This window comes from Morchella sextelata (assembly GCF_020137385.1).
Source record: "Morchella sextelata strain SCLS chromosome Unknown scls_19, whole genome shotgun sequence".
Classification (NCBI taxonomy): domain Eukaryota; kingdom Fungi; phylum Ascomycota; class Pezizomycetes; order Pezizales; family Morchellaceae; genus Morchella; species Morchella sextelata.
The window spans coordinates 771,969-789,546 of NW_025408634.1; the positions used below are offsets into that span (position 1 = coordinate 771,969).

Consider the following 17,578-nt stretch of genomic DNA (forward strand, 5'->3'; position numbering starts at 1 on the left):
AATTCCTATGCAGGCAGTGCGATCTACAAGGACGCTCGAGGCAGGGGTTTGAGGTGTCCTCGAGGTACCTTGTCCTCGTGGGCCTCTGTCCCCGCCTGTTTTCGAGGCCCCTTGAGGGCAGCTAGTAGAAGGTGATTCTGAGAATAATAGAGTTCTTTATTGATCATGAAGAACACCTAGACAGAAATGGATTTGACCAATAATTCTTATTTATGCGGCTATTGAAAGTGTGTTGTGGCCAGAGATTCCCCCGCAACGCCTCGAGGCAAAGACAACAATGTGTCCTCGAAGCTCCTTGTCCTTCTAGACCTCACATATGCAGTTCGAGCATGGTGGCATATCTAGCTCCGGGTTTACCTATATCGATTGCCTCTAATATTAAGCATTCCGATAGATTCAGTCGCAGCACCAGCACTTCCATATCACATCGTACACAGCAATCTCCAAATTCCCCATGACCGTCCATTATATCACTCTAAAAGTCAGAAGAAGAAGCAGAAACCCAGTAGCAGAGAGAAAAAAAAAGATCGATGCCATTTTTGAGCGCCTTTAGAAATTGACAACACGGGTAGTACGTAAAAAAAAGATTCCGGACCCCTGGCCTTCGAAAACACTTGCCCCGCCCCATTCCCCCACATTGCCCGTAAAAGTAGTGGATGGGGTTAGGCTCATGATATCAATTCCTCCTTTCCCATACCTCCCGCTTTTCCAGTTTTTTTTTTTAATTGTTGGTGGGTTTGGTGCGTTTATTTCTTCTTGGCTGGGACATCGGTGATAGTGAGTCCTAAAAAGAGGAGCTATTAGTCAAGCCCCAAGGGAAAAGTTGCAAAGGAGCGGAGGGTGCGTACCGGGAGGAAGGGACTGCTTCAGCTTCTCGGCCTTCTCGGCATCGTTGAGGACGAGAGTGTAGAGGTGGCGGTGGCACCTGACCTTGAACTTGATGGAGCTCTGGCCTTTGGTGGACTTCTGTAGTATCGAAAAGATTGCCCATCAGTATTCCGTTCCAACTCCAATTTCAAGGTCCCCCCAACGCCAATTCTCCATCCCAGTCCTCCTCTTAGTTTTTTCAATCTTCCATCCTCCTCCATCTACTACAGGGCGACTATCCGCTGGGGCTGGGGGAAGGCAAAACACATTGAAACCGACCTTTATGCGGGCAGCTATAAATCCACAATTCCCGTTAGCTCATTTTTTTTCCACCTCCACCAAAAACTTTCCTCCCCGCCAAAAAAATGGGCCAAAAAAAAACATACCCTGAGCATCCTTGCGCCTGCACAGCTCAATGAACTGCTTGATGTCGTGAACCTGCTTAGGCATTTTTTTTTGGTCGGAATAGGTTGGTGCGAAGGATTTGGTAATTGTCGTCTACTGGGTGCTATCGTCGGCGTTCAATAATTACGGAGGTGTTGATGCTTGCCCAGTTGTTGCGTTCGAGGTGCGTGTGTGTGCCGTCGGACTGTCGCTCTAGATTAGGGCTTGCACCCTGCTCACACACAGCCACCTAAAACTACAACCACGCCGGAAGCGCCACGTGGATCTTTATCTTATCTTATCGCCGATCAGATCGTTGACTCATTCGCCACATGCAGGTTGACGTAACGGCCCCTAGTGAGGCCACAGCCACATTTAAGGTAGCCAGCCCACAGCTACAGCCCACTCCGGAACCTACCTGTCTACTAAGCTCTCAAACACTGCTTTTGCTACGCTACAACTACTACAGAAACATGCCACAGACACCACTGGACCGCGCGCTACACTCTAAAGTACGTGACCTCTTTCTTTGAAAAAAAATAGTGTGTATATGTTCTCCCGAAGGGCGTTCGACGATCTGACAGACGTGCTGGCGCAGAATGCATTTCTGGGTTTGTTACTTCCTCCTTGGTTAGTTTTTGTGGTCGGGGGAGGGGGGGTGGAAACGTGCGCTGGCGGCTGGTGAGTTTGGTCGAGTGGGTGGCTGATGCATGTATGGCGGGTGTAGCGTTCGCGGGAATCATCACGGCCGTCGCAGCGTGGACGATACTGAAGCCGGACCCGATCTTTCCGCTGGCAGGGCCGAGTGGCGGTTAGTAGTCGGTTTCCTACATACCTATATCCATCTAGCTGGAATGCGCGATAGCTGATAGATGTTGGTTGTGTACATAGACCCGACGGAGTGGACAAAGGGCGAATTGACGAACTGGCTAAGAGCGGTTTGCGACCACCTTCCTATACCCGTGGCTGTGTGCGAGTATGTGTAGTCTAAGTGTGCGGTTGCTGTACAGAGAGGCATCGAGCCTGAAGAGGGCGCGACGAGAGAGTTGATGGCGGCGGAGGTGAAGATCATTAGGAGGCAGCAGGCTGCGGCTGCGGCTGCGGGGATGTAGAGGTGTGGGATTAGGGTGGGTGTGAGGGTAATGGATGGATGGGGATTGAGGTTATAGATACCATTCTTTAAATACCAGTATTCAAAGCACAAACTATTCTTCCTTGATCAACTGATTGCTCTATTTATACTCAAACTAAATCTAATCCCTAATTGCAATTGTGAAAGCACATTCCCGTCCAATTTCTACCAGCACAACGATCATTGGCACCTCCAGCCCCACAATCCACAATTTCTCGTGATCAGATGAAAACCCATGTATATTCCCGTCCGTCCCAATGTTTCCATCACTCACATCTCGAACCAGCACCTCCTACTAATAATTCCTACTAATGTACCATCCCGTACCCGTCCTTACCCACCTGCAGAATTATCATTGACAGTACATATAGGCTACTAGAGGCTTCCCTCAACCACTCATAATGTCAATGATCGCACTAGCACAATTTTCGACCCGTGATCCACTCAACGTCTGAGCCGCGGTCTTCCATCCCACCCTGAACACGGACCCAAATTCTATCACCCAATCCCATTTCTTACTCTAAAACCAAACTTTCTCAACTCCTCCCATCAAACCATCTTATCCCCTATCGACTCATCTTATCTTATCCCCCACCAACCCACCTCTAGCTCCTGACCCTGCGCTATCCATCCACTATACCCGTCCATCTAACCAACCGCTACAAACTCACGAAATCACAGCGACTAAAAAACCAGCAACGACCGCACGAACGACCACGGAATGCACACCCAACTCCCACCCAAACCGCCCCAACCCCTCAGATTTTTCTGTATGTATGCCAGTTCAGTTCTATTGACCGCGCCAACCCCTAGCTCTAGAACAGACGTAACCAAAAAAAAGAAAAAAAAAAAGGAGCCATATTTTGAGCTGCCCGGATAATATGTCACCACCAAGGAGCATATACAAAGGGGCCGATGCCGATTCTCGAGCCCGAACCCCTCCCCCATTCCATATATAAGAAAGAGAACGAGCTAGAAGGAATAAGAAAGATGAGGATGAAAAAAAAAAAAAAAAGAAAAGAAAAGAAATAAACCCCCAAGATGACAACAATAAACAAAAATATACTCCATCCCCCATCCCCCGTCCCTGCCTCCCATCCCCTCCCTCCCGCCCTCCCTCTTAAGCTTTTCGTGCACGCGCCTCTACAGCTAGGCAGCTAACCACAGCAAATGCAAATTATTCACAAGAAGGCGAAAACGAGTGAGGTTAAAAAAAAAAAAAAGAAAAGAAAAAAAAGGTAAAGCTTCCCGGCACCCAAAAATTATAGTAAGCCTCTCCACACATCTAATCAAATCTAAACAGGCACGAGCGCAATACTCTCAAACGCAATCTGGAAGAACTCCTGCATGGCGTTCCAGTGGAAGAGAATGCCGCCAAGGACGCACACATGCCAGATGTTGTGGCTACCACCGAACCAGTCGAAGAACCCAGGGTACCAGCGCTCAGGGACTTGCATGGCGTAGATTAATGCGCCAGCGAGGTATACCGCAATCTACACACAGCGAGTTAGCTAGCTGTCCAGTTACAATGGTACCTGAAGGGGATACATACGGATTTGACAATGGGCAGATAGAACGTCATGGTCCACATCATTCCTCTTGTCCAAATCAGCTGGAACATCGGGATTGTGCCAGTTGCTCCGAGCGTCAAGTAGAAAATGACTCTCCAGACACGCATGTCGGCTTTGTTGAATACCGGGTTCCACGGCAGGATAACACCGGCGATACCAAAGATGAGGGTGATTCCCATATAGATGCTACGGCTGATAGGGTGCACATAGAAGGCGGTATACTCAGTCGTCATGATCGACGCCGCAATGAGCATAGAGATACCGCTGTAGTCCACACACGCAAACCTCTCCATCGTTGTCTGGTGCGAAATTGACGAGAACGTATGCCAGATGGTCGAGCAGGCTAGTGCCTTTGCCGCCGCCAAGAAGAACAACCCGTTAATGAACTTATCGGCTGTCGTATGATCACTGAAGATCTTCGACGTAGGATAAAAGTAGAAGGCAATCGCCAAAATAATCATAAACCCCAGCCCATGGGTCCAGATATTGCATGTCTCATTACTCAGTGTAAACGCGCTCTTGACGCACTCCAACTTTGTCTCTGTGAAGCGGTAGCCCCTCAGGATATACGGGTTGACCCTCCACGGGAACGGCAGCTCCTCATAGGTAATAAGACGGCGCTCCCGTGCAGCGTTGATTGCGCGCTCGATGCTCTCCGCAAGCTTGTCCTTAGCGTCGATGACACGGTCCGCACCTGCATGTGCCTGGGCCTCAAAGTCTCCGAGCAGCTCCTCAAGGAAGCGGACACCGGCGTGGACCTTGGCGGGGAGGGTGTCCTTTGCTTCGAGGACGTCGTGGTAGCTAGACTCGAGGACTTCTACGATGACGCGGGCACGGCGACGGCCCTCGCCGCTGATCTTGCTGCAGCCATGGCGCACGGCGAGGAGCGTGGTGTAGGCGCGGGTGATGCCCTCGTCGAGCTTGAGGTTGCCGTAGGCTTCGAGGGAGTCGAGGCGACGTTCGAGCTCCTCGAGGAAGTGGTCGACCTGGGTAAGGTAAGTGTTCTGCCTTTACTTTTCTTCTTTTTCCCTTTTCTTCAAAGTGCGGGAGTGGAGGTATGCATACTTTGGCGAGGAGAACCTCCTCGTCGAGGAGCTCGGTGGAGAAGTGACGGGAGTGCGAGTGTGTGGAGTGACGGCGGGGCTTGCGGTGCGTCGGTTTGGTGGGGTTGAAGGTATCCCATGAGTCCATGATGGACGTGGAACTGGTGCAGCTTGCCATTGGACGACGGCTTGGTGCCTCTGGTTACTGAATTCCTTTCCCTGAAGATGGGTTTTTTCTTCTTTTTGTTTAAATCTTTCTTTTCTTTACTTCCTGGGCCGGGGTCCTGGATTGCGCCTATGTTATGTAGATATAGATTCCACCACCCACACCTGCTATGTATGTGCTGTCTCTGTCCTGTAAAGCACCAGAAGAAGCGCGCAAAAGAAACAGAGCAAGGCAAAAAAAAAGAAAGGAAAAAGTAAAAGGAAAAAAAAAGATCTACACTATATATCCTCACTTCACACACGCCGAAGCCCCGTGGTCGAATGGCAAACGAGGTTATGTAGGTAGTATGTGGGAACAAGTAGAAGAGAACCAGATAGGACTATATATGGTAGGGGAGGGAGGGGTGGTCCGGTAGGGTCTGTTTTTTTTTAAAAAGGAGACGCGCCAACCATGAGATCAGAGTTATTGGAGGAGGCTTAAGGCCGACGGCGCCGAGGGACAAAGGAGAGAGGAGAATTGACGACGGACGGACAGACGGCGGGTTGGGCGGGCGGTAGAGACCGAATGGGGCTTTAGGGCAGACTGCGGATGCCGGCCAGGCCAAGTGGGGGGGGGGGGGGGGGGACGGGGGAACGAGGAGGAGAGGGAAAAGAGGAAGAGAGAGAGAGGGAAAGGAGGAAAGAAATAAGAGAAACGGAAAGGGAGTGAATTATGAGATAGATATGGAAGAAAGAAGGGAGAGAAGGGAAGGAAGGGAAGAAAGGAAGGCTTGAGTAATGTTCAATGTACGAATATGCAGGTTAAAATTCAGCACTACTTTATTCTACTCCATCTGAATGTTGTTGTTGGAACTCTACTGTTAACAGCTACCTCCATGCTCTACTCTTACTTTTCGCTCTCCCCCCACAGCTTCTTTCCCTTCCAACCAGACCCTCGGCATTATTACAACCTTACAAACACTTTTTTTTTGTTGAATTTCCGGGGGGAGGCAGCAGGGCCCCTCCCCCCCCCCCCCAAACAGCTCTAGCGACCGGTACCGTTCGCTCAACCCCGGCTTCTCCCAATCTGGAACCAACTCCCCCCCTGGTTCACCTCAGGCAGGGCACCTCTCTGGGAAACGTCCACTCTCCCAACCCAACCCAAGCGACAACAAGAGGTGGCGATTCACTCTGCCATGTTAGATTAGATTAATTGCGACTCCTCCGATAGACAACTGACTGATCTTCACTGCCTGTGCCGTGCATGGAGGAGGACCACGAGGAGGAAGAGTAAGCAGAAAATAAAAAAAGTTTTTGGAACCATGGCCGGGCGCTTGACGAGTCTATGCACAGAAGCTATTTCGACCCTTCTGTGCCTTGCGCCGTGGAGATATACGTACTCTCCAAGAACTCCAAGAACTCCAAGCAAACGGGCAAAAAAAAGTCTTTCCTCACTACTAGATACACTTACCTACAAGGTAATCTTGCTTGCTTGCGCATACATACGGTGCAGCATACGACGCCGCCCTCTCCGCCCTGTCTGCCCTCCGCCTACCTAGAGTGCATAGCACAGCATAGCATGTGGGAGCTTCCATTGGCTACTGATGAACCAAGCATTTCCTACACACGCCTCCTGCTGCTTCTCCCCAAAGATGCAAGATGCAGGACAGACACAGAGAGAGACACAGACACATGTTTACCTGGCATGGCTGACATTGTAAGTGAGAGAAAACCGGCGTAAAAGCAGGATTTACATTTCTCGCTCTGCCGTGCGCAGGTGATCGTGGGGATTGTATTGGGACCAGCTACTTCTTACTTTTTTATTAGGTAGAGGATTGTAATTGTATGCGGTGGAAATGTGAGAGGTGAGAGGTGAGATTAGTTAGTAGTTAGCTTAGCAGTAGGTACTCTACTCGTAGTCTCCTGGCGTTTTTGGACTGGGCCACTATTGCATACACCCAAAATCAGGATCTTGGCGTATTTTTGTATGGTATGCAATATCAGTCGCGTTCAAAAACGTCAGGAAGTTACGAGTACTCCACTAGATCTACCTTACCTTGCGCTCTGCATTACCAATCTACAACTCCAATCCACCACTCCCTCCTTACCCATACCACATACCCATACTTACCATATCACAAATTCTCTCATTGGCAACCACTCAGATCGGGCTTCCCGAATCGAACCGGCCAAGGCAACCCAAGACCCAAGGAACACTCCCCCAACCCGACCCCATGATGGGGAGGGGAAATGATGCCTAAATCCACATTTTACTTTTTTACCGCCGCGCCGGGAAAATGCGCTGCTGCTGCTGCGTTGTGCCGATGACCCGAGACGCGGCGTAAATAGTAGAATAGATAGATAATAGGGATAGGGAACCCCGCATTATTAGAGAAGAGCATTAATATTAGAGAAGAGAAGAAGTCGGGCCGAGTCAACTAGGCAGGTGGGTTAGGTAGGTGGTGAAGGTGGATAGGTGGGTGTGTAGGGGTGGGCAGGTTGCGAATGCATAATGTGGGTGTAAAGTAGGTGCGGCGGTGGTTCGGGGTTGAATATGCAGGGCACTTTAATAGAGTAGAGGTGGGGTGGTAATAGTAGGAATAAGAAATAATAATAAGAGGAGGGGAAGTCTGCCAGATCTTTTTTGTCTGTGCTGTGCCAGATGGTAGGTGCTCTAGAGTGGTCAGTAGGTGCTGTTGTTGGAGTAGAGCACTCCAGGTGGTTATGTATGGATGATCTGGTTCTCTGGTATTGGTACTTGTTTGGTATTGGTACTTGTTGGGTACAAATTATTACTCTGCTCTCGCTATGTAGTCAGGTACTGGTCGATATGCAGCAATATGAAACGATAGCAAAAAACGGAGATAGAAAAGAAAAAAAGAGAGCCAAAATGCGCAGTCCATTAGTCGTCAACATTAAAGCACGCCAATAGAGTAAAAAGAGAAAGAAAAAAGACAAAAAAATAAAAACCCCGATTCTCCAAAGTGCAAGATGCGATGCAGCTACGACATTCGCGGGGGGTGGGGGTTACAATCACACCCCATCACTCACCCCCCTCCCAAACCCTCACCGCCTCCCCGACCCTCACCACCCCCACACCTCCCGCCCTGCCCTCTACGGGCAAATGCTTCATATGGACGCCAAACACCACCCTCCCACTCACCCTGCGACTCTTCGCCAGCGTCACATATGGCTCCTCATTCTTTACGGCCGTCTCTTGGTCCACACACACCATATGGCACCTCCGACACGCCCCCAGCACCTCGAAAAACTCCCCGCCAACCTTAACATGCGCCCAGCGGTCCTCGGCATACGCGCCCGCGCCACCGCGAACCACAATGTTTGCGCGGAACACATCGGCCCGCGCGGCCTTCCCACCGGTGCACAGGATGGCGGCATTGAGCGCGTCGACGCTGGCGCGGTGCACCAGTAGGATGGGGCTCTCGTTCGACAGCCCAATGGGAGCCTCGCCGCCCACGGTCTTGGCTGCACCCGCGAGGTGCGGCTTGAAGTGGCGCTGGCCGCTGGCCGCGGGGAAGCGCGCGAGTGTGCAGGGGACGCCGACCGCCGCGGTGAAGAAGTCGACGATGTGCTGCGCCGAGTACGTCAGCGCCGTTATCTTATCGCCACAGACGCGGGAAGGGCTGGGGTGCAGGGTGTGCAGCTCCTCGGGGGTGCATGAGAGCGGGATTGAAAGCTGCGGGGCGGAGGAGGGGGCGTTGTGGTTGTGGAGGGTGATGTGCAGCATGCCGATTTTGAGGTCGACGGACGGGCGGATGAGCGCCATGCGGGGGTAGCGCTTCTGGTCGATTGCGGCGCCGGTGCCGAGGTGGACGAGGCACCATTCACGGTCCCAGGTGAGGCCGTGAGGGCGCAGCTCCCAGGGTTGTGAGGCGGGGATAGAGAAGCCGCCGCAGGACTTGATGGGGTAGATGGTGAGGCTTTCGACGGTGAGGGCTGCTGACGCTGATGGCTGGCGGGCGACGGCGGGGGTGGGGGTTGTGTGGTCGATGTAGAACTCCTCGAGGAAGCGGAGGAAGACGAGAAGATCGTTGACGGTGCTCATGGCGCCGAGGGAGATGCGGATTGCGCCAGTGGGCTTGCCGCGCATGACGTCTTGGTCGTCCCAGCAGCGGTGGCCGGATAGATAGTTTTGCTCGATCTCCCAGGCTGCGAGGCCGACGTGCTGCTCGATGCCGCCGGGGTTGCAGAGGCCGCCGGTGCGCAGGTGGATGTTCTTGACACTGGCGAGCTTTTCGACTTCAGCGTAGCCCACCCAGGTGCCGTCTGCGCGCTGCATGTTGAAGGCGATGATTGGGCCCTGCGTTAGGGGGGATTTGTAGTCGCTGGAGCTATAGATCTGGCAGAGCTTGCGGCCGTTCCCATGCCTGAGATTAGAGAGAAGATCGTGCATGATGGCGGCGAGTGAGAATGCATGTCTCGAGATAGACCCATAGTCGCCGTATAATCTCTCATGCGTAGTAATGGCCGCATCCAGGGCAAGTATCGAGTGAAACGCACTCGTCCCGTCCTCGAGATGCGAATGCGGCGAGTCCTCTATCCGCGCATGAAAGCTCCCCCCGCACCCTACCACGGCATCTACAGTCCCTCCCCCAAAGTACCTCCGCGTCTTTAGTATCCCCGCCGACGCCCTGCGCACAATCAACGCACCTAGATCCGGGAACCCAAACATCTTATAAAAGCTCAGCACCGTAAAGTCCGGCGCTGCCTCACTATCCCCCAGATCCAACAGCGACGTCGTCACCAGCGCCGCCGCATCCAGCAACGAATACCACCCGCTCTGCGCCTTCCTAACTCTCCCCGCCCAATCTCTCGGCAGCCGTCGCCCCGTGAAGTTCGACTGCGCCGGCCACCCAAACAGCCCCACCCCGTCCTCGCAGGGGCTCCGCAGCCACAGCTCAACCTCAGCGTCCGAAGTGTAACACGTTGCCTCTTTTGCAAGCTCCCGGATCCCGACGAGGCTCGTGTGGGCGTCGCCATGGTAGCGGTACCGGAAGCCCTCCGGCTGCGCTGTGAATGCCTCGAGAACGAGCTTCATCCCCGCGGTGGCATTGGCGCAGAAGACGACGTCGAACTCCTCGGGGTCGGCATTGAAGAGGCGGAGGACACGGAGACGGATGTCGTCGATGCGCTTGGTGGTCTGTTGGGAGGAGGGGGAGGGCGAGTGAGGGTTGCCGTAGATGTTTGAGCAGAGGTCGGAGGAGAAGGCATGGATGAGCGAGGTTGCGTAGAGAGTTGTGCCGGCGTGGTCGAGGTAGGTGATGTCTTGCTTTTGTTAGCCAATTTCTCTCTGGTGAGCGATAGAGGGGTCCGTTTGGTTGATTACCTTTGAGCTGTGGGTACTCGGTGGTGCTGAGCTCTTCGACGTGGGGATTGTAGCCTAAGGACACAGCTCTCTGGAGGATGGAGTCCATGTTCAACAATGTCTGTATGAATTAAGGTATTCTGTGCAAAATCTTGGGTCGGGGTTCTATCCGCCAGCGGGATGTATTATGTTGCTTGTTCTCTGTCTGCTGCGGCACCCTGCATGTGTGGACATTCTCCAGAGTCGGGACGGCGGTGGTGATGGTGATGGTGATGATGTGTTGTGGGGAATGTGGCGATCCCCGGTCGGCTCTTGGATCCCGCCGTTATCCTACGTGCAGATCCAGATCCGGGCCTTATCCGAGATGCATGCTTGGCGATAACGGGGTCAATGATACCGATAGCAGACAAAACATCGTGGGCCTAGTAGTCTTATTATCGTTCCAATTTGGTACTAAAAATACAGCATCGAGTCTTTGAACGATCCCGTGCGGAGTCAGACTACTGTATGTACAATAGACTCAGATGATTATTGACATCGGAAGAACACCATGGTACCAGCTTGACCCACTACTACTTAGGGGTGTTAAAGATGCCCACAGAATATTGCTGTTAAACTCCTAAGGTAGACCTCTCAGGGTATGAATACGTCTTTTAAGTGTTGTTTACAGCCTCTTTTTCACGGTCATCCCGCAACTTCAGGCAAGCAAGGGCAAAGGCTGAGGTCAACGCTGCCCTCATCAGCATCACCATATAGATGCTCACCCCACGGGCGTTGGTTCACCATTCGTAAATAGGGTGCCCCACTCATGCTATACTGCTGACTTCCCCAGCCCCCAGGGTATTCACACAGGCCTTGACCAACTGAACCGGTGGATCCCTTAATTATTGTCCTTCTCACCAAGCTCATCCTATTGCATTCCCAACAAAGTCTGTCACTTTACGCCTGCTCTTCTTGGAAGAGGAATTTAACATGGGTCTTCTCGACTCTTCAAATATAAATGGTCTTTTCTTCGTTGATACTGAGGTCCGCATGTATAAACAACGCAATGATATCCCAGTGCCATTTGCTTGAACTAACCATTTGCTGAATGTTAACAAAGTGCTTGCTTCTTCTTTCTTCTGGAATAATAGTACGAAGATGGGCTATATGATCGACAAATAATCAAGCTCTTCCGTGCGAGTCCATAAATATATTGTCCCGTATCGGTATCCAGCCTAAAATAACCAAAGGGAAATAATTATTTTGTTTTCCTCGAGCTTAGAGTACCACCCGGCCCCACCTCCTGGAAGTACCGAAGGCTTCCAAAGCATAGAAGCTGAATTAGTATAATTCCGAGATTCATTGCCGCATCTCGTTGGATTCAATCCCTTTACGCGTTTCAGATGTGTTCGTTGATGGAAGATTGCACATCTAACAACCTTCGCCGATGGCAATCCTTCCAGAAATCTGACTTCCCCCCTCTATAATCAAGTTAACCCGTAGGCTAAATAACGTGGGTGGAGTATCTTCTTCTCCGCGAACCGGTAACATCGCCTCTCTGGTAGAGCAAAGACATCGGTCTCTAATCATGAAATTGATCCTTAGCTGTATGCGTAAACGTGTGCCCCTGCAAAGAAAGAAGTCATTTTTAAAGGGTTTCTTCTTCTTCAGAGGCGCATGTCAATCAATCGTTACAAAGGTATCAGATCCTGACCCATTCCCTGATCGAGGATGTGAATATCCACTATAGAGGTGCCAGAAGCATATTTACTTCAATAGCTTCATGCCTAGATATCTAGTCGTGCACTAAAAGCACCTTAACCTGTCAAAACCACCCTAGTTTAGGTTCTAAAGAGAAGTTAGTAATCTTAAGCCCTCCAAAGAAGGGCCACCGAGTAAACCATTTTAGACACAAATAGGTTACGGGAATATCCCGGGTCTGGTTAATATACGCCATCCAGCGTTCATAGCTCTATGGTGTTCTTCTGTTGTTACATCTTTTCCCCAAGACTAATGTCTTAGATGAACGACTAGTATGCCCAAGAGCCAAGTCCTGAATCATCAATGGCGGGGAAAGCCTAGACATATTAGTAGGGTTCCAAACGATTGCTATCATCACTGCTGTCCGTGATAATGTTAGAGAGCCTTTTATCTAGGCAATGCTGCGTCTTGCTCAGTCGTTGTTATGTGTTGTTAGAGTATATATATAGCCTGACTGAGATGCTACTTCATCACCACACCTTGATTACTGCGAGTGCCTGTGGTTCTGTGCAAGACCTATTCCATTTCGCTTTAGGTTAGTGTTTTGGCCAGAGGCATTCTATCGCAGGTTGTGCGAGAACAAATGCCGGATCATGATCATGAGTGTGGTTGACGTTGTGGAGATGAGGTTGGGTTGGGTTGGGCCTGAGGGTGAAGTCAAGTTAAGTTACCCAGCCGATGCACCGGCGCCGGCCGGACCTACGGTACCACCCACACCAAGACATGTTGCCTGTAGCGTCGTAAGCTCAAGTTGGAGAATTCGAAGCAACGTGGACATAAACTTGCAATTGGTGCGTGGAAGAAGGTCTTTCCCCACACAGTGGTACGATCTTACGAGAGATGTTTGCATTTGGCCCGATGCTAGCTATATATATTGGTTAGGTCGAAGATTTACAGCTACTGTGCATGTGGCTACATCTTTTCAAGTTTCCCCCAAACGCCAGCATTCAGCCCCAGCCCTATAGCTACATCATTGAAGATATATCTAAGAAGGCTACCAGGAGCACGATCAACTTCTCACCGCTGGGATAAGGATTGGGGTTGCATCAACTTCTACAGACCCACATGTAGCCACAGTTCTCGAGAGAATATGCCATTCACTACGCCGGATGAGCCAGTTGAGATTGACGAACCTTGTCCATCTTTCACCCGTGCTCTTGGTAAACCATTCCATTCACTTCTGAAGTTGCTGTTTAGGGTATTCAAAAGCACTGTATGTCTTTTTCTCTAGAATGGCTTGTTTCCAAAGGGTCATAGGAAAATATTGACAGCATATAGTGAGACAGGCAGACAGGGAACCGCGAAATCGAGTTTTAAGGAACAGCTCGGGCAACTTGTGTTCATGAGGTCAGAATACGGAGAAACAGAGAGCAAAGCAGCTACGATTATCCACCCCCAAGCCCTCTACCGGAGGCTAGTTCCTAACGACTACTACAGTCCATCCCGTCCCGCTCTCTAACCCCACAGGCTCTTCTCACCAGTAGCTTACCAGCCAGCTTTACACATATATACGTGAGCCGGATAAGGGGAGGCGGGTATCTATTTCTCTCCGTAAGACAGCACCTTCTTCTTCACAGACTCTCACTCGATCTGCGCTAGCCCAGTTTGGGACATTATTCGGTGATTTCTTTAGTCCATATATCCTTATATTTAACTTACTCCTATCCGTCAATACCCCCGTATTATGTCAGTCTCACTTCGCCCAAGCTGCTAGCTCACCAGAAAGTGGCCGCGCATCCTCTTTCAGCTGATCTGAGCCCCTGCCTCTCCCGATATGTTATTGAATACGTAAAGGGCATGTTTCATCTCACCACGGAAAGGAAATTGGGCTCACTATTCCGCAACTTGTGGTATATCTAACGCTTAATAGAGTGTTAACGGTTAAATTCTGTTTAGAGTGTATGCGCGGTGCTGGTGCGGTTGTTGTTGCTGTGTCTGTTGTGTTGTGTCGGAACCGTTCACCAACGGAACGTAAGGCACATCTCGGGCCACGAATAATCCACTTGCGGTCATCCAATTATACTAGTACGCCAACGAGACTACATAACCTATTATTCATAATTACAGGGAGGGACCACTGATAAATACGGTTTTACAACCCAAGCCTTGAAGGTCAGATTTACTCGCTGGTATATAAGTAGAAAGAAGCATATTCCGAGGTAGGCAATCATTGAATCGCCCATCCCTTTATTTCACGGCCAAATTTGTGGAGAAGAACGGCACTCTCTTAGCTAAGCACCGACGAGCGAAGCAAAACAAGCGTCGAGTGAGATCCCATGAAGCAGACGCTACCCAGATATAATCAGAAAAGCAAAAAATGCTGTTATTCAACTGGAAGCGCTAGGCATTCCATACTAAAAAGACCATATGTCCCCAGCGGCTCCATATACACCAGCTGCAGCCGCCGCCTACAACCACATCTATCTCTATCCACCGCACAATAAACAAATAACCCTAAAAGGACCTAAAAGAGAGAAAAAAGCACACCAAAAAACTAAAACCATGCTATATAAAACAACCCAAAAACCAAAACGCCCCTGCCCATTCTACACAACCCAGCGCACTATACCTTCATCGAAGTAATCACACTAATAGGCCTCCGATTCCTCCTCTCCCACAGCGACCTCTCCCGTAGCAGCTCCTTGCCCTCCATCGTTCTCGACCGCGGTCGTAGTTCTAGATAGAATGACAGCACATACGCCGTGAACACGAACGCAATCACTATTCCTCTCCCATCAGCCACCGCAACCCGCCAACCTAACAGAGAGGGGTGTAACTTACGCCACTCCAACACTGCCGCAATATTGTCTTTATTCATTATCATGAGCACCGCCATTGCTATCGTCCTACCAAGTCAAGTCATTAGCCCAATCCAGTTTGTGGGGAGGGGGAAGAGGGAGCCTACAGAGGGACTTCGATGATGACGATCCACTGCTTGATCTGATAACTAGTCTTGAGCACCGCGCGCTCAATGAACGCTGTGCCGAGAACTCGGTAGGATAGTGTTGTGAAGACGGCGGAGAAGATTACGCCTGTGGCTGCATTAGTTGGCTATATTGCAGGGTTATGGACTTGTGGGTTGGTGGTACAGTACCGAGCATGAAGAGACACAGAAAGCCGTTGTGGAAGCGCGGGAACGAGGCCGTGTCGAAGATGCTGAGTAGGATGAGCGAGACGGCGCCGAGGCCACCAGCGCCAATGGCGGCGATATCGACGGCTGTTTCGAGGCGGCGTTGGTTTCGGTCTGGCTGTTGTTAGTGTTAAGCGGCAGAAAGGGAAAGGGAAAGGGAGACATACGAATGGCGTAAAGGGATGAGAAGAATGTTATACTGGTTATCGTGCAGCCGATTACGAAGAGTGGTTTTAGCATGCTTGCTCCTGGTATGTGTCAGTATCTACAATGCTACTTAAATTAAGAAGAATTACGAGAGAATAATACCTATATCTGAGATATACGCAATTGTCTGCCCGCCATCCATACTCTTATACACCGGCGACCCCTGTGCCAGCCACGCTATCATCAACACCCAATTCATCACTACCTCCCCGCCAACGCCAAAAGAAAATCAGCCACACGATCATTACCCCTCTGCAACCTCCTCTCTGCAACCCCTCCCCTTCCACCCTCCCCCACTCTCCCCTCTCCCCCTCTCCCCAGAATCCCCCACAACAAAAAAAGAGTAGCACTAACGTACCAAACCAAACAAACGCACACACAACCGGACAAACCCAATACGGAAACCTCCGCTTCTCCGCCTCAATGCAGCTCTGCTTCTCGTTAACCTCGGGCAGGCTCATGTCGCTGTCGCTGTCGTCCGAGTCCACATCTGTGCTGCGCGCCTGCTGGTACGTCTGCAGCTGGCTCGCGAGCAGTAGCGGGCGTGGGAAGGAGTAGTTTGGTGGTTTTGACATTCTAAATCTGGGGGGGCAGCGCAGCTGCAAAAAAAGGAAAGTGGGGGAAAGAACGTGGCGGGGAATCAACCCCTAAAAAAAAAAAAAAAAAAAGAGCGACGGGCTAGCTAGCTAGCTAGTGGTGAAAACAAAAGGTCTCGCAGAGAATTAGACGGAGAAGACTCGCAGCATGGGCGCGGGAGGGGGGGGTATATGAGCTTCTCGCTCTGGGCCTGACTCTACAGACTACATCACGGAGTGTACACGACGAGAATACACCTACACCCCCGATTCTAGCTATTCGGTAGGGTATGGCGCACAGGGCGCCCTTCACCGTTGGTTCATGAGTGGTTCGCTTGTGGTGCATACCTGGGGTATGATGTAGGCACGGTTGCGCAGGTACCGGTGGCCGGGGGTACCGCTTCACCGGATTGGTGGTACAGATAAGACCTGGGATGAGAGGTTGTTATCGGGCTGGCTATTGATCCTATTGATCTTATCGATAGTGGGTGAGATAAGTATTTTAGCTGCGTCATTAATTACTCTGGAGTGAACACGTGCTTGGTGGTCAAGTCTTCACCGGGGTAAGGTTTTTTTATTCCGCTGAGCTGAAAAAGACAGACAAGTGAGGCCAGAAAGTTTAAACACCAATGGGTGACTCCCCGCAGTCGTCCTGAATGTCGTCAGACTTTGAAAAGATGATTTTCTAACCCATAAACGAATCCGGAGCGTTATTCTCAGTTTCTACTTCAGCCTGCAGGTGTATCAACGCTGAAGAATGGAGCAGAGAGGTACGGGGGTTATGGTATAGACATGGAGCTGGGAGATAAAAGAGGGCCTGCCTATGCGCATGCTGGAACGTTACTTATGTTTAAAGGAATAGTTTCTCAGTCTTCAGATTGTCCGGGGAGTAGGGATGGGGGCTTCTCTAGATTCTGTATTTTCCTAAGATTTGGAGAGTGCAGTTGTTATTTAGATCGTTACTTGAACACATTCTGGCCTGTTTAAATCATACACTCAGAATGACTACGGGAAGTCATCCAATATTCCAAACACGTATACGTATACGTATCAATAAGAAAATATATGGGTGACTACAAATAACAAAAAGTAGAGTACATGTATTAACAATCCCACGATATCTCTACGCGTATCAGACATTTAAATGCATCAATTAATGCGTTGTTTTTTTACTAACTATGGTGTAAAGCGTATAGAATATTGTGATGAAAGCCGTCTGAAAGTCGTCCAGAAGTTGTCTACAAATCGTTCTAACATATGTTCCGTCCCAGTCGCAAACGCTTATTATTGGCCAATGGACCATAATTGGTGAATAAACTCTTATTTTTCGCTTACAGGCCATTCTAGTATATAATTAATCTCAGCTTTTCTAGCGGAAAGCCGTTGGCCCTAGTTAATTGGCTATTTGTTAAAGAAATATTTATTTGTATTACTTATGTATCCCCAGGGCGGTGGT

General features: G+C 50.4%; 5 protein-coding genes across 5 annotated transcripts; 1 reads left to right on the plus strand and 4 right to left on the minus strand.

Annotated features, from left to right (window-relative positions):
• Positions 1 to 746: 746 nt before the first annotated feature.
• Positions 747 to 1,317, minus strand: H6S33_005098 (uncharacterized protein; the record flags this gene model as incomplete). The annotated part of the gene is made up of 4 exons (XM_044836447.1): positions 747 to 784; positions 849 to 966; positions 1,147 to 1,160; positions 1,254 to 1,317. The coding sequence occupies 4 exons, from the start codon at positions 1,315 to 1,317 to the stop codon at positions 747 to 749; spliced, it is 234 nt and encodes a 77-aa protein (XP_044690311.1).
• Positions 1,318 to 1,724: 407 nt separating this feature from the next.
• H6S33_005099 (uncharacterized protein) lies at positions 1,725 to 2,363 on the plus strand (the record flags this gene model as incomplete). The annotated part of the gene is made up of 5 exons (XM_044836448.1): positions 1,725 to 1,763; positions 1,850 to 1,862; positions 1,979 to 2,062; positions 2,143 to 2,189; positions 2,262 to 2,363. 5 exons carry the CDS (start codon positions 1,725 to 1,727, stop codon positions 2,361 to 2,363), a joined length of 285 nt encoding a protein of 94 aa, XP_044690312.1.
• A 1,315-nt stretch (positions 2,364 to 3,678) lies between these two features.
• On the minus strand, positions 3,679 to 5,175 carry H6S33_005100 (uncharacterized protein; the record flags this gene model as incomplete). Its single annotated transcript, XM_044836449.1, has 3 exons — positions 3,679 to 3,876; positions 3,936 to 4,940; positions 5,020 to 5,175. 3 exons carry the CDS (start codon positions 5,173 to 5,175, stop codon positions 3,679 to 3,681), a joined length of 1,359 nt encoding a protein of 452 aa, XP_044690313.1.
• A 3,009-nt stretch (positions 5,176 to 8,184) lies between these two features.
• Positions 8,185 to 10,576, minus strand: H6S33_005101 (uncharacterized protein; the record flags this gene model as incomplete). The annotated part of the gene is made up of 2 exons (XM_044836450.1): positions 8,185 to 10,427; positions 10,489 to 10,576. The coding sequence occupies 2 exons, from the start codon at positions 10,574 to 10,576 to the stop codon at positions 8,185 to 8,187; spliced, it is 2,331 nt and encodes a 776-aa protein (XP_044690314.1).
• A 4,197-nt stretch (positions 10,577 to 14,773) lies between these two features.
• H6S33_005102 (uncharacterized protein) lies at positions 14,774 to 16,122 on the minus strand (the record flags this gene model as incomplete). Its single annotated transcript, XM_044836451.1, has 7 exons — positions 14,774 to 14,931; positions 14,992 to 15,056; positions 15,116 to 15,242; positions 15,305 to 15,454; positions 15,508 to 15,588; positions 15,650 to 15,710; positions 15,940 to 16,122. 7 exons carry the CDS (start codon positions 16,120 to 16,122, stop codon positions 14,774 to 14,776), a joined length of 825 nt encoding a protein of 274 aa, XP_044690315.1.
• Between the last annotated feature and the right edge of the window lie 1,456 nt (positions 16,123 to 17,578).